The 15,207-nt window shown below is 39.5% G+C and overlaps 1 protein-coding gene across 4 annotated transcripts; it reads right to left on the bottom strand.

Annotated features, from left to right (window-relative positions):
- Positions 1 to 336: 336 nt before the first annotated feature.
- Positions 337 to 12,111, bottom strand: CLK4 (CDC like kinase 4). 4 transcript variants are annotated; one of them, XM_086758685.1, is made up of 14 exons: positions 11,987 to 12,111; positions 9,912 to 9,971; positions 9,103 to 9,260; positions 7,956 to 8,181; positions 6,675 to 6,765; positions 6,213 to 6,279; positions 4,778 to 4,894; positions 4,511 to 4,677; positions 4,313 to 4,407; positions 3,130 to 3,259; positions 2,728 to 2,810; positions 2,153 to 2,232; positions 780 to 867; positions 337 to 688 (listed from the first exon to the last, which is right to left on the bottom strand). In XM_086758685.1, exons 2-14 carry the CDS (start codon positions 9,963 to 9,965, stop codon positions 551 to 553), a joined length of 1,494 nt encoding a protein of 497 aa, XP_086614811.1. In that variant the 5' UTR covers positions 9,966 to 9,971; positions 11,987 to 12,111; the 3' UTR covers positions 337 to 550. The 4 variants fall into 4 exon arrangements, with proteins under 4 accessions (XP_086614811.1, XP_086614814.1, XP_086614812.1 ...); XM_086758688.1 differs by having other exon boundaries at positions 9,103 to 9,254; XM_086758686.1 differs by lacking the exon at positions 11,987 to 12,111 and adding an exon at positions 11,143 to 11,155.
- Positions 12,112 to 15,207: the final 3,096 nt, after the last annotated feature.

Below are 15,207 nucleotides of genomic sequence, written 5' to 3'. Positions count from 1 at the left end.
TTCTCGGTTGCCAAGGTTACTTAATTTATCAGTAGCTACAGATCAAGTGCCACAGAAATATGTATTTGAACACTTCAGGATGATCTTGTTACTACTGCAAGAGAAGGGCTTAAATACGCCACAATTCTGTGGCACGCACTACTTCTCTGCATTCTGTATTATACAGCCTGATTAGGTAGCCTTCACCCTTCAAATCTTTTATGACTAATGAAAGGAAGATAGTTGAATCATTTAATGTTTTCAAAACTCAGCTAGCCCATAGACTCCTCACCTCAAGTCAGATGCCTAACTAGCCCCACCCCCCCATAAAAGGAGAGTACAGTTTCAAAGAAAAAGCAATTTTCAAAAATGAAACTTTTATTTTTCACTTTGATACCCATAAGACTACAACTGTTCAACAAGGTAAACATAACAGTTTTACAAAACATATGTGAATATTTACAGACTTAACTGTACAAAATAATTTAAAGCTTACAAAAGTTTCATGCAACCTCTGTTGACTGACACAGTCTAGGAAATCTCCTTGGAGAAGCATAAAAGATCTTTGAATTTATTTATTTATTGGTTCAAAAAAAGGATGCTGCAAGGCTTCATCAAGAGTAATTCTTTTGGCGGGATCATATTCCAGCATCCTGCGAACAAGGTCAAACAGATTTTGATGATCTGTGTCTTGGCAATGCATGAACTCCTGAGAGGAAAAAAAAAAAAAAAAGGAAGCATTTTAGAGAGACCTTTCACAAATGCATATCTAACAAAATAATAAAAATCTCGTCTCCTACCTTTAAAGGCTTACAGCGTCTCCTAACATATCGTCCTGCAGAACTGTGTTCATCCCAGTCCAACTGGTCATGGTGAAAATAATGCTTTCTGCATTACAAAGAAAATCATTTTAAGACAGTGCTAGCACATAAAGCAAACAACATGCTTTCCTAAGAAGTTTTGAAACATCGTAAGAGCATCTGTGAGCTAACATCTCTTTTAGCTACTATTTGTTCAGAGATTTGTTGCTTTTATATTATCACAGTATTTAGAAAACAGGCCCTCCAGCATTCCAATCAACAAAAAAGCCACTGAAAACATTTTCCACTGACATTTAAAAAGATGGACCCTTTAATGTGTTCCAAGAGAACAACATGGTCTCATCTGCTAGTAACAAACAAAAGACACTTTGTCAATCTACCAACTTTTAAAAAACATTTCTTAGAAAATCTGCAGAGTTCAAGTGGTTAGCAACTATTTACCACAATCAGATATTCCCAGACATCTTTTAAAAGCGTGCTGCAAATACCTGAGACTACCAGCGCAAATACAGTTCCGACAAATCCACACCTCAGCATCACATCGTAAGTAGCATCTTATTTTTTTAAATACTATTTGAATGTATTCCAACTGCAGCTTTTTAAGTTTTTTCTCATTTTTCAAAATGCATTGTGAATCAGCTGGGCAACTGTAATAAACTAAATACATTACCAAACCTAGAATTATTTGAATTCTACTGTAACATGAGTTAAATAATTAACTAGATTGGCTGGCAAGAGGACAACTTATTTCAGAAACAGCATGGACCATCAAATCTCATGTGCTCTGGATTTTGGACATATAAGGCTTAGGGGAGAACCCTGTGCTGGCTGCATCTCCTTGCAATGGAAATGGGAAACTCCTGCTGCATGTAGTTGTCTTTGAGGAAGAGAAACATCACTGAAGTGCACGTGTGAGGGATATGAAGGGACAGTGGGAGAGGCTGGCCGCTCTATTAGGAAAACAGGACTTTTTCCCTCTCAATATAAATCTTCTGATGACAGCAGGTTCTTTATTCTCACAGTTTACAAAAAAACGCGTCTCTAACACTATTCTGGTGACCATACCAAACTTAGCTTTAAAGACTTAAGAACATTCATACTCAGTTACTCTTCAAGAGGCTGGCATTTTGGTTGCTGCCAAGTCAGACTAAAACCAGAAGAGAGGACTACGGTCAACTATTTAATTCAACTAAATCTGACACAATTTCTTGCAACAGATTAACAGGTAACAAGAAGCTTGGAATTCTCTTTGTTCTCTTAGGAAGCTCACAGCTAACAATGGAAACTTTAAAATTTCTCTTGTGATAGGAAAATATTAGGCATATATAGGCATATTCCTATAATGAACTTACCTGGATTTCTTGATCATGTGAGCTGGCAGAGGCCCTAGTATTCTTTCCATCATTGCCAAGTGTTCTTTACTATCATGTGTCTGTGTGGAAAAAGCAATGAATGCACTTAACACATTTTTCTATTCTCAGCCACTTGGTAAGAACACTCATCTACAAGCAAGCTGGTGCCGGAGTACCATCACAGTATCTTTTATATGTCATCACCTTAAATTATTAAAAACAGATTATGCAAAGCAGCTTGTTATATAACACCTCCTACTGTTAGAGGTGGCCCCTGAACAGAGTTCATAAACCAAGTTTTGTACAAATACGTTTTCTTTACTCCTAATTCCAGCAGTATCTTCAGACTCTAGACAGGCTTCATCATCCAAAAAGCCAGAGGAGATGGTTTTAAATAGTCTGAAGGCGCTATCCAAGACATGACAGTTTCAGATATGCATGCCATCTTGACAATCTCATACATATGAAAAGCCTGTGAGGTTATGCCTTTTACAGTAACAGTTAAGTACATGTCATTTCAAGATCAAACCCAGTAGCCTGTAACAAAAACATTCAATTTAACTTTATGTACATACCTGAAACACGGTAAATCCTAGATAATACTCAATTAGAATACAACCAATACTCCAAACATCACAAGGCTGCGACCATCCCAGTGCTGCAAAACAGGCAAAGTTTGTTTTACTTTTTAATATATTCTCAAAACTCACAATTCATAAAGCACGTGCCCGGTTTCCATGCATTTACTGATGCCCATCTTCTCCTCCACATCTCTCCTCAGACTTCAGTGGGAGAGGAACATCTGGATTTCCATTTTTAGTAGTATTTCTTTTACTGTTTACTCTCAAGAATTCTAACATCACCATCTGTGAGATGACTGAATTATTAGAACCACAAGCAACTGCTGTGGTCTATGAAATAAAGATATCCAAATGAACTGTAATTAACTGTCAGAAGATTTTAAAGTCTTTACTGACCTAAGATAACCTCAGGAGCTCTGTAATGTCTTGTAGACACTAATGTGCTATGATGCTCATCATCAAAAGTTGCACTTCCAAAATCAACGACTTTGATGTCGGTGTTTTTTAAAGTGCGTTCATCTCGCTTCTGCAAGAAAATTAAAATGCTGTTAGTATTTTTAAAAGCATGCTTAGGCAAAACATACTAATCACACTATCTTTATCTTCAAAACAGCAGTTAACACAGAACACTAAAAATGAAACCTGTGTAACAAAACACTCCTTAAAAATACATCAATTCCTATTCAGCTCAAGCTCCAAGAAAGAGGAGCTGGTAACAAAGTGATTTAATCTGAATACTCAAACCAGCTGAGTAAAGACATTTCCCACAGTAACAGAGCTTCTTTCCTCTTTTGTTAACCTTCAAATTAACTTCAGTTAGTTATCTCTGTCTCGACTTTTCCGTCCATTGGTGTATAAATTTACTTATATAATTTTAGCTCTAAAATAAAAAAAAAAATAAAATCAAGTCTTATGCATAAACTAGAGGCAGTGAAGGCCATATTGCTTTTCTGTCTCGAATAAGGTTTTACACTGTGAAAAAAGAGCAGCGACATAAAAAGAAACTTGCACTTCTGCCAGTGCTAGAAGTGATTTGTGCAGGTAAGTTCTCACCCTAACATTGTGTCTTACTGTTTCCTTACGTTTAAAAGGAAGCGTTGGTGGAGAGTAGTCCTATTCAGGACCCACATCAATTATAACACAGCCCCATGATCAACATGTCACGTCAATGACAAACTGAAAATTCATCTTAGCTACTAAGCAAAACTGTCAGGCACTTCAGATTCCAGGGTAATCAGACAGAAAGCAAAATCTGACATTCCTCTCAAAACAGAGGGGTGGTTTAAAGAAAGGGATTCAAATGGCCTAAGAAGTGTGAAGGAAAAAACCTGTCTATATTCAAAGCCATTAACAGAATGCTCTCTATGAATGCCAGAACTTCATTAAACAGCAAAGAGCTTAACTAGTCATCAGGTGAAACAGTTCAGTTTGAATCAGAGCAAAGTTAACTCGCTTAGCAGAAAGTGAGTAGATCTCAAAGAGCACAAAAAAATCCCGAAGAAACAACTTCATCACTCGATCTTTCTACGTGTAAAGTTGCAGCCCAATTCAAGTTAGGAGAAATAAAGAACAAACTTACCATTTTGGCATTGTACTTCACTATGTAATCAGACTCCACAAACAAGATATTTTCAGGCTTCAAATCTGTATGAGTTAGTTTATTATGGTGTAAAACTACAAGGAAAAAAAAGAACAGTATTCCATAATTAATACATTAATTCCTAAAGGAAAAAAAAAAAAGATATCATCTTTGATAAGAATATTGAGATTTACTTACAGTTTATAGACTGGCAAATCTGGTAAGCCATATTTCTAATGTCATTAATATGAAATGGCAGAAAGCTGTTTTCCTTAATAAAGTCATAAGTACTAAGTCCCAGTAGCTCAAAAACAATGCAAACATGGCCATGATGATCAAACCATTCCAGCATTTGGACACAGCGGCTTAGAAAAGGAAAAAAAAAAACCAAAACAAAACTCAATTTACTGAATAATTGTCTTACACAAATCCTCAGTATGCTGACTATTCTAATTTTATACTTACAAAGTGCTGCTTGGATCCATGGTGTTTAAGTGTTCCAACACCTGTATTTCTGAACGGGCTGCTTCCCGGTATCTACCAACATTTTTCACAATTTTAACTGCTACATGCATTCCTCTCCTTTAAAAGAAAGTAAAGCATCACAAACTGCATCAATTATTGTTAAACACCTATTGTTAAACTCCAAAGCAGTTCAATTTTAGTAAAATTCAGGGAGATTACAAGTGATAGAGAATTACGAGTTAGATTAGGGGAGTTTGACCTAAGCACACTGCACTTAACTAGAACTCTTCTTATAAATAAATCTAATACCGTTCTTTCCTTTGTCAAATACTCATAGTATTTGCTACATTAACTACTTCTCAGTCTTATTATCTCATCTAAGGTAGAATAAACATCAGGAATCCACCTGCCAGATGATTAAAAAAAAAAAAACTAGCAAAGTTCTCATTTGAGGAAAGTACTGCAAAAATTCGACATTTTTTCCTGCAACTTGCACAACTTGCTCTGGCTCTTTTCCAGTGCTCCTACTGAACCAGGGGAAATGAATAACTTCCGAAGTTCAGATTCTGAGTATTTTGTACTAGTAAAAACTGACCTGCACTCAGTGTTAACGTTCAAATTGTAAGGCTGTTACTTAAATGGAACACAGACACACATAGTTCTTTCTACCCCATTCACTCTTAGACAATTTTTAATTGTCTCTGTAGAGCTATTTAGATTCTAATGACTTAGAAATACTGTCTGCCCCCACAACACCAAAGGTAGAGGAAAAAAATACTAGAACCATATCACAGAATTACAGGTATAAAGCATATGGTTAAAATAATCCGAGTTTTACTGTCTAAAAACTCTAGCACATACAGAAGTAGTGGAAATACAACAATATTCTTCTCCACCACCAAACATGCCATCACATGGAAGTAACCATTCCATCAAAACGAGACTGGATACTGGAGTACTGTGCATTCACAAAAACTTTAAAGGACAATTCTGATTATGGAGACCCACAAAATAAGTGTCCAGCTCCACCAACTCCAAGCAATTGCTCTTACGAAGAACTAAAACTACTTTATCAGCATTTCACTGTATCATGTTCTAAAAGTCAGTCTCCCAAATCAATTCTGTACTCTTCACATACCCTCACATTCTCTAGTTACAGCAAAAGCACTGCAGAACCAACAGAAAAACATAGTGAAGCAAAACACACTTCTCCCTCTTTAAAAAGGACAGATGACATCTACTTAGTAATCAGTAGTTTGCACCATGTGGTTATACAGCTTGTACAGGGAAAAGTGCAATTATAAAAATGTTTATTCTTGAAAGAAACTATTTGAACTATGACATTCTTTTAAAGAAAATGTTCCTCAGCTTTAATTCCTGAGCTAAGCAGTGTCCTTTGTCATGAGATCTGCTTATTAAGGTAACCAACACTTACATATCATGATCTATGCACTCCACTACTTTTCCAAAAGCTCCTTCTCCTAAAGTTGCAACAATTTCATCTAAAAAGAACAAAGACAAGTTAGAATTATAAAACTACTTAACAAGAATTAACATTATTAATGTAGATTTTAAAATGTGCCATTACAAATGCATAATTACTTTAAATCTCAGCATCTGAATGCATTATTTTATTGGACAGGTGTCATGAAAACAGTTAGCCAAAAAACTATCTCTTGTTCTAATCTCAAGATTCAAGTTCATTTACTAATTGGAACTTTTTGAACACAGTATTTAAATTCTACAGAAAAGAAGATATGCAAAAAAACAAAAAAGCACAAAAAAAACAGAACAAAAAGAGCAATGAAGATTTCTTTAGCCCCCCTCCTCTGACATACTATTCTAAACAGATTTTTTGCTGAAAAGTTTTTAAAAAGTGTTGAAAAATGTTCTATACATCTTGCTCTTAGAACGTCTCCACTTTCACAGATCAGGTGACCCTCCTCATCATCCTCTACACTCCTGGATCTTTTCCTTCGGTGACTCTTCTGGAAACGGCACCAAGATCGTCCAGCCAATCAATATATCAGAGTGAATTCAGGGCAGAATACGCAATTCATTCAGCGGGGAGATATTCAGGCATTCAGTTACACACCAGGCCACGAACAGTTGGCAGGAGCAATTTCAAATTCAGTCCCCAGAAATTCACAGGGCACAGTTTATGTTACAGAAGAAAAACATGGCAAGGAACAGATTTTCAGATAAATACTTAAAGTGATAAAGCAACAGAAAAAACAACACAATTTTGTCTCTCAAACAGTGGCTTAACTGAAGACAGATTAAAAATGCAACATTACTATTTCTAATAACTTACTAGCAAATAGCAAAAAGCAGTATTTACTTACATATCTAAACTTAGTCAGGCGAAATGTTCCTATTTTTAAAACATACACTTTATATAATCTAAACATTTTTTTTAAAAAATCAAGTCATTTTACTTCCCTCATGTTTAGAGAGAGAAGAAAAATTATTCTGAAGTCCTTAATTTGCATTGTATAATCTAATACAACTTGCTGCTTTCTACTGCAGAAACGTGACATGAAACATCTGGAGCTGAAGATGTATCAGGGGGCCATGCCAATATTGAGAAATCCAAAGAGCATGCCTTCAAAGAAGGCAAGCAGCAAACTTCTCCCATCTTCAGTAGGACATGAGCTGCCATTAGCCAGGTACATGGCTTATCAAAGTTTTCTGAAATCAGGTGTAGAACTGTAAATCTTGTTCTTATCAATTTAGCAGACATGCACGTTTCATAGTTCCAATCAAGCGTACACTAAAAACGCATGTCACTTCAATTACTTTTAGGAACAGGATGTATGGCAACTCAGTTTACCTGAAAATACATAGTTCACTATTCTGTAAAACTTAAAAGTGACAACTGTACTTTGAAATAGGGTAGTTACCTGTTTTCAATTTTGAGATAACATTTTTCAGATTAACCTCAGTGATCTTAACTACTGGCCACCTACTGATGATAATACCACCCCCCGCCCGACACCTTTACAAAAGTCTCAAGTAAGAACATATTCATATGCTCACAAACAGACTGAACTACAAATCCTTTTTAAATAATACGGTATTTCTTAAATTACTGTGACCAGGAACTGAAGTTCTAGCACTCACTTAAGAAGTTCATTACACTAATTCTATTATTAATAAAGTTAAAAATTACTCATACCGAATGCGATTGGTGACTGGAGCAATGATGTCTCTTATGCTTCCTTTTATGACTACTTTTCCTGCTCCGACCAGAGGATTTGCTATAGTGATGATGGTGACTCTTTTCATAGTCTCTGTGATAATGCCTGTGGTCATATACTTCACAGAAGTCATTTCTGTATTCCTCAACATATCTCCGGTCATGATGGTCTCTTTCATTTATGGCTCTATCGTCCAAATAATGACTGAAAATATATTTTAAGTGAATGTTCTCCACTTCAAAAACTTGAGGTTCCAACAAGATAAGTGTCTTGAGCTCAGTTACAGAGTTACATAGTATCTGTCTTTACACCAAGAACGTTTTCTAACCAATTCCCTCCCCAAAAATAGCGGAGCTTTTGATCTTTTGATGTTACTTTATTAGGCATCTAACAACACTGTCAGTCTCAACTACATAGCAGGCATCCACATGAACATATAATCCATCCACAGTTTGCGCCGTAAATAAACTCAGACTCAAAAAGGAGAAATCCTTCCGAAAACATATTGAGCAACTCAATTACAACCTGCAAAGTCACAGGATAAGACACTCAATACAGCAATAATCCCATTCTATGCTTTCAAAGCTCAAAATGTTAAAAAAGAAAAATAAAACCTAGAGACTGAGAGAAGTAGCATTTTTCTTATAAGCGTGAGTATGAGCTCTTAAAAGAATTCCATGGGATCTTCTTCTCAAGGAAAAACAACCAACCAGAAAAACACATCTTTCCAGTGAAAGCAGTGTGGGAGAAAAACCAACGCACCTCCAAATTAGTAAGACAAACTCATACTTACCACTGTACTGAATGATTAAACAAACCTCTTCCTTTTCTTCACATTAAGTAAATGAAAAGGCATACTTTTAACTTGAAATTTAATATTGGACTTATTCATTACCAACATTTAACTGACAACAGTGAAACAAACTAGTAACATTTAATTGCTTTATTAAATAATTTCTAGTTAATGGTTCAGGTACTGTGTTAACAAAACCAACCACCTCTTAAGCTTAAGTGAGTCAAACCTTGAGGAATCACCAGCTTTGGGCACTCAAACACTTTCATCCAGAGAACATTTTGTTTTAGACATGACAAGAAACAGTAGTGCTACTCAATTCAGTCTTATACCTTTCTGAAAAGTGATCTGGTTTATAGTGCTTGCTTTCTTGTCCACTGCTGTGGGACCTTTTCCTGCGTTTACGGCTGCTGCTGTGCTTTCTTTGATCCCAGCTCTTCCTGTCCTCCCATTCAGGACAATGAGATTGCTTTGAATGCCTCATCTGCCACTGAACAAAAACAAATCAACACAAACACATAAAAGACAAAAGCATTACACTGATATTTGTAGATTCAAGTCAACTGCTGTAGTATGATCAACTATGACAGAACTAGAAATAACCATTTCCTCAAATAATTCTTTTTCCTCAGCTTCCCCCACATAGAATTTTGGTTTGGCAAGCAGACATAGCTTTCTCATCATAACACTGTAACACTGTTACAAAACACAAATTAAGATTAAATAGGCCAACTCATCTTCACTTAATAGCTTCAAACATGTCATTAAAGCCTGATTTAAATAAACTCTCAAGTGACTAAATGGAATCATTTCCTTCAAGTCTTCTGTTGGAAAGAGACCTTAATCTTCAGACATCCTCTCAGACAAAACCTAGATTTAGTTGCTCATACTGCACTGTACCTAATTTACTACAGAAAAGTAAAGTACGTACAATCAGTCTAGAAACTTATCTTACAAATCTGTTTACAGATTGCTATTGAACAGACACTTTTTAAAGTTTTAGCAACAATCACAGTGAACTCCAACGTATCGACACACAGCTCTGTAGTACTATGTGCCAACTTGCAACTTTTGAACCCTATTAGCACGCAAGGATGTGAGCGTTTTACAATTCAGCTGATTCGCTAAAGACAAAACCCACCAGCTTCCGTTGCTGGATGTTATATGCAGGAATTCTTTGTTCAAACAGGTACATGCACAACTGGAAAAAAAAAAAAAAAAAGTAAAGCACAGCTGTAGAATTAAAAGTATAACAAACCCAACCATTATTTGTTTACTCTTCTTTGACAGGAGTTTTTGAAAATAAGATACGCTGCGTATCTATTTCAGTATATTCTGAAGAATGAACTAACACAGGACAAGAAAAATTTTCCCTAGTTAGTGGTGACAGAAAGAAAAGTAGCTTAGAAACTAACATAGCACTAAAAAAAAAAACTATGGTTGTGTAAATTTACACAGAACAACATTGGTTGCCTGTAAACCAACTGCAGGCATTAAGAACAAAACTTTTAGAACATGTAAATGGCAAGCCTGTTCTGAGAAAGAGGTTTCCTGATACTTAGAGTCTTTGTGATAGGCTGGTAACTAAAAAAAAAAACTAGCACAATATACACCTGCACCAATGTTTGTTTTTTTTTTTTTACAGAAATCTGTTTTTAAAATACAAATATAATGCAAACAGAGTAACAAACTGTGCAAAAACAAGTGACTGGTACCCTTTGAGTCAGTCATGATGTAGGTCTCGCAAAAATCTTATTCACTTATGATACATTACTATGAAAAAAATACTAATGTATTGAACCACGAACAAAAACACCTGAAAGATTCAAGAAAAAAGTAAAACCGATTAATGCTTCATTTACAAGTCTGAATTTCTTCTCTTCTTACCCAGCTCCAAAGCCATTTTCCTCTACTTAAGTCCAATTATGAAACACACTCAGGTTTCAGCTGAGGATTTTACTTATGATCGCCATTTTTTTTTTCCTTTTCTCCTTCCGCATTTGGCAGAAGGCAGGCTGTATTAAGGCTCCACAGTGGACAAATTATCTAAAGAAAATCACCACTAAAGTGTACTGTTGGGGGTGGGGGTGGAAGAATGGATATTTGACACAGAAAACTGGATAAAAGATTTAGCTGAAGAGTAACTGCTGCTTAACTACGCTCAAGCGCACACAGAATCAGTGGAATTAAGACGGAAGTTGCAAATTCTGTCCCCAAAGGAGCCAAGTAAATGCAAATGGGGAGGAAATGGTTAGAACCGGTCTGTGCGAGGCCCGAACTGGTCACAATCCACTTTACAGCTGGAGCCACCTTAAGATTTTTTTACTACTATGGACTCCCTCTAAATTTATGCACCGAAGCACTTCACTTACGTAATACTGACAGCTGACATGAACATATGCATTCCTATAGCATGTGGTCCTAATCCATAGCACAGACCGTTTTCACTCCCACATTTTGCCATAAGGTTTCTCAAATAGGAGCCACGGACCTTTTGGAAAAGATCCATGTATAAAGCGCCTCAGGAAGGCCACAAAAGTCCTGCTATAAGCTGCCTACACAGCAATTTCTAAATGTCTCTCCTCGAAAACTTGGCAAGCTGTACGAATTGGAGGAGGTCAAAGGCTTACTTCTTTGAGATGACTAAAGTCCGCCGGGCCAGGCCGACCTGAGCGTCTGGGGTACAAACACGCAGGAGCAGGTCCTACAGAAAACACCCACTAACCCAACCCAAGGCCACGAAGCCCGTTTCCCCGCCGATCTTCCCTCGGGAGGCTCCTGGAGCCGTAGGGGGGAGGAAGGGCTCGTCTCCGTCGCCATCTGGGCCGGCGCCAGACACCTCCGTACAGGCCGGGCTGAGCCAGGCCGCCACCCCCGGGGCACCCACCGCACACGAGGGCCCGGCTCTGCCCGCCCCAGCCCCCACACCCACGTCCGCCGACGCCCTCTCCGCCACGGGAAACCCCGACCAGGGGGGTCTTATGCCCAGGATCCCTCCTCCCACCCTAGCACCTCCTTAATCAACCCCTCACGCAAGGGCTCCACGCTTATCCTGCTCCCCAGGCCGCGGAGGTGAGCGAGCAGCCCGCTCTCTCCCCCCCCCCCAACCCTCTGCGCCCCCTCCGCTTCCCCGCTGCTTCGGCCCCCTGAAAACGGACGAGGAAGAGGAAAAAGAGAAGAAGAAAAGAGCCCGAGGACGAAAGCCGCCTCCACCACTTACAGCTGAAAAAAAAGGCGAGCGAGCGAGCCCCGTGTCCGCCCTGCGCACTCAAACAAAATGGCGGCCACGACCGAGCGCGGAGAAACCGCCTCCTCCTCCTCCTCTCCTCCCTCGCTCTCCCTCTCGCGGCGCCGGCGCGCTGTGACGTCAGACGTACGGCACAATGGGCGGGCGTAGGGCAAAAGGCCGCCCCCTAGCGGAGGCGGGGCGAGGGGAAGAGCCGAGCCCTGACAGGCACGGAGGGAAGGGCGGAGGCCCAGCGCCTGGAGGGGCGGGCGCGCTCCGCCATGGCGGCAGCTCTGGGGGCAGTAGAGCCCGACCCACCCGGCCCGCACGCCTCGGCCTGGCCTTTCCCGCGCCCCTCGTAGCGGGAGACTTAAAAGGAGGCCGAGGCCGCGTGGGTTAGCGACCCAGACTGGTGCAGGGGTTCAAGCGGCGAGCCCGGGTTCAGAGGCCGCCAGCGAGCAGCAGGGCCGCCTCCCCTGGGGCTCGAATAGGCCCTGAGTATTGCCTGGTCTAATGGCTGGAGGGGTACAGAGATCGCAGCGCCAATTAACTGCCCCTAATTCACTCCCCAGACGTTGTGCTTGAGCAGTTCTGCGTCCAGGCTGAGTCCACTGATAGGCCTGGCTTCATGCGCACGCCTAAGAGCGGCTCGCAGGTGGGGCCCTGGGGAGTCGTTCCTCTGTGATGCTAACAGGCTGTACAGAAAAACGCCTAATAAAATCGATTATCTGCCCAAATCGGCAACTTGCAACCACCCCCTCCTCCAAGAGCAACTGCTCTGGCTGCTGAAAAGAGAGGGGGTGCGTTGCTGACCGCCAGCACATGGGGGTTTCCTTGTTCGGGGAGCTGGGAGAGCCCCAGCCGCGCTCCCTGCAGAGTCAGGGCTGGGATAGAGAACTGAATAAAGCCCAAAGAGATTGTTTTAAAGTAAAGAAAAGCAAACCCGAAATGAGGGAAAGCAGAACTGAAACACAAGCTTCAAATTTATTAACTCACAATGTTTTAATCTGCAGAAAATTACAAATCTCTGAAGGTTAGTGAGTAAATTGAAAAATTTCTGAACTCAGTGACTCTTTCCCAGAATAATTTTAACCTTTTCTACAGCAAAACCCAGAATATCCAAGGTCTAGTGTACTTTTATTGAGCGAGGGCTGGTGTCTTTTTAATGTCAGTCCCCCAAAGTACTAACAAATAGTACTAAAATGAAGACATACATTTGGTTTAATGGTTTTAAAATTTTCATTAAAATTTGTTTGCCAGTGAGCTTCAGATAAGCATTCAAATGTGGTTTGCACTTGAGTGAAAATCCTGTTTCTCTTTTTGTTCTTTTTTTTTTCAAGAAGAGAAACTAAGATACGGAGCATTGATGGCAGTTTGTTGTCACGTGGTTTTTAAAAAACCTTTTAACATCCCAGTCCTTGTTGTGTACCGAATCTGTCAATGCCAAATAGGGCTTTTGGTGCCTGAGGAATCCTCTTGGATTGCAAGCTGCAGAAAAAAGAGAGAAGGATAAAATTGTACATACAGAGCGAGCATGCACACGTGAAAATGCACGCAGAAGTGTTGTGAACATGCAGAAAATATCTGTTGACCTGACCAACTGTACCAGATAATTACAGTTTCTCACTGATTTGTTATTCCAAGGGGAATGTCTAGGAAGGGTATCTATCTGGATTTTATGGGAAGTTTCTTGCTGAAAGGCTGATGACAAACCGGTGACTGGTATCCCAGGCAGGGCAGAGAAGATGGGATGTGACAGGATCACGTTATCTGCCGTCCTTGCCTCTTCTGGGTTTCACTAGGTCTTACCTTTGCTATTTTTGTCTTCCTGTATAAATAGATGACAGGGACTTCAACACGGTGTAACAGCTCAGGGACAATTTAGGGAAATCCCATTTAATGGTAAAAAAATAAGCTAATGCTGAAGAGACTATCAGAACTGACTGCCTTGAAACAGGAAGATTTTTGGTTCTAGGGTATTTCGGTTCTCTCCTGTCGGGAAGAAGGTTCTTCAGCCTGGAATAGAAGAGGTGGAAATAACGATTGTTCATTATGACAGTGCAATGAATGGGAACTAGTAAAAATTTATCATTTCCAGTCAGAGCTTTTCAGCTGACAACTGAAAGAGAAACAAATCTAAAAGAAGCTAAGAAGAATTAGCTTTTTGTTTTGAACCTTTTTGAAGAAGAAAAGTGGTATATGAATGTCCCACATTCACATAAAACATACATAAACTAAAGAAATTTCATTCTGAAGAAAAGGCCTTACAACAGATTTTATAGGAAGTAGCCTCTGTAGACAGATTGCAAACCAGTTTCAGCTATTGCTCTTCAAAAATATCTCTACAGAGATTCAAAAGCAAAGCAGTATTGAAAGCAGTTCATTTTCCTTCCTGTTCAGGAGGTGGCAGTGGAGGCCCAGCAGTAGAGCAACGTCAGCTGGAAGTTAAGTGCTGTCTCAGAGAAGGATAAAGTCAGGAAAAATTCACTGGCCATGACCAGGTTATGTAGTGCAAACAAGTCAACAGCCCCTCTAGAAACGGCCATTTTTAAGACAGGAATAATCTAATGGTGAAGAATCAAATCAGAGAAATTTAGCCTTTAGAAAACTGGGAAGGAGACTCATTTGAGTGTAGGTACAGCTACTTCTGCTGTCAGCCCTCATGGTGTTTACTGTTGTTTACATGAGGTATTTCCTTGCTGAATTAGACTCTGCAACACCAGATGTATGCACAACTTGAGGAGAGAGGAACACACAATACAACTATGCTTTAGATAGCTTTGTACCACAGAATGTGTTAGAATTCAGTGTAATTATCCTGGTGGGACACATTTGTGCATATATGAAAAGGTACATTCAAAACATTTGCTTCAAAATGCAATTTTGTATGGTCCCTCTTTCAAATGCTTTACCACAGCAGGTGATCCATCCTCACAGCAGCTATTCAGGAGACGTAAATCTCATTTAGTTTTCTCATTGTTCGGACACAAAATTTAAAGCAGGGGTTGTCTGCCTTGCCCAAAGCCTCAGAAAAACTCAACGGCAGAGCCAAAAATTCCTGGCCTTAAGTATTTCCAGTGCTGTGCTTGCTTTCTCTTAATTAAAGATGTATTGGTTTTGGTTTTCCTCCCTCTGGTTAGCATCAGAGGGTGGTTGATTAGTAGCTGTGCTTTGCCTTTAGTTGTTTATGAATTTCTGCAGTTCCATGGTT

The sequence above is a fragment of the Chlamydotis macqueenii genome, chromosome 14, assembly GCF_036417535.1.
Source record: "Chlamydotis macqueenii isolate bChlMac1 chromosome 14, bChlMac1.mat, whole genome shotgun sequence".
Classification (NCBI taxonomy): Eukaryota; Metazoa; Chordata; class Aves; order Otidiformes; family Otididae; genus Chlamydotis; species Chlamydotis macqueenii.
The sequence above is the reverse complement of the archived record's forward strand: the minus strand, read 5'-3'. Positions and strand labels throughout refer to the sequence as shown.

What these genes read in the sequence shown, in the direction of transcription:
- CLK4 (XM_086758685.1), bottom strand. Translation starts at nt 9,965, where the DNA reads ATGTACCTGTTTGAACAAAGAATTCCTGCATATAACATCCAGCAACGG. An exon ending in GAGTGCATAGATCATGATAT is followed by an intron (nt 4,895 to 6,212) that starts GTAAGTGTTGGT and finishes TTTCTTTTAAAG; the next exon opens with GAGAGGAATGCATGTAGCAG. An exon ending in GACGCTGTAAGCCTTTAAAG is followed by an intron (nt 689 to 779) that starts GTAGGAGACGAG and finishes TTTTCCTCTCAG; the next exon opens with GAGTTCATGCATTGCCAAGA.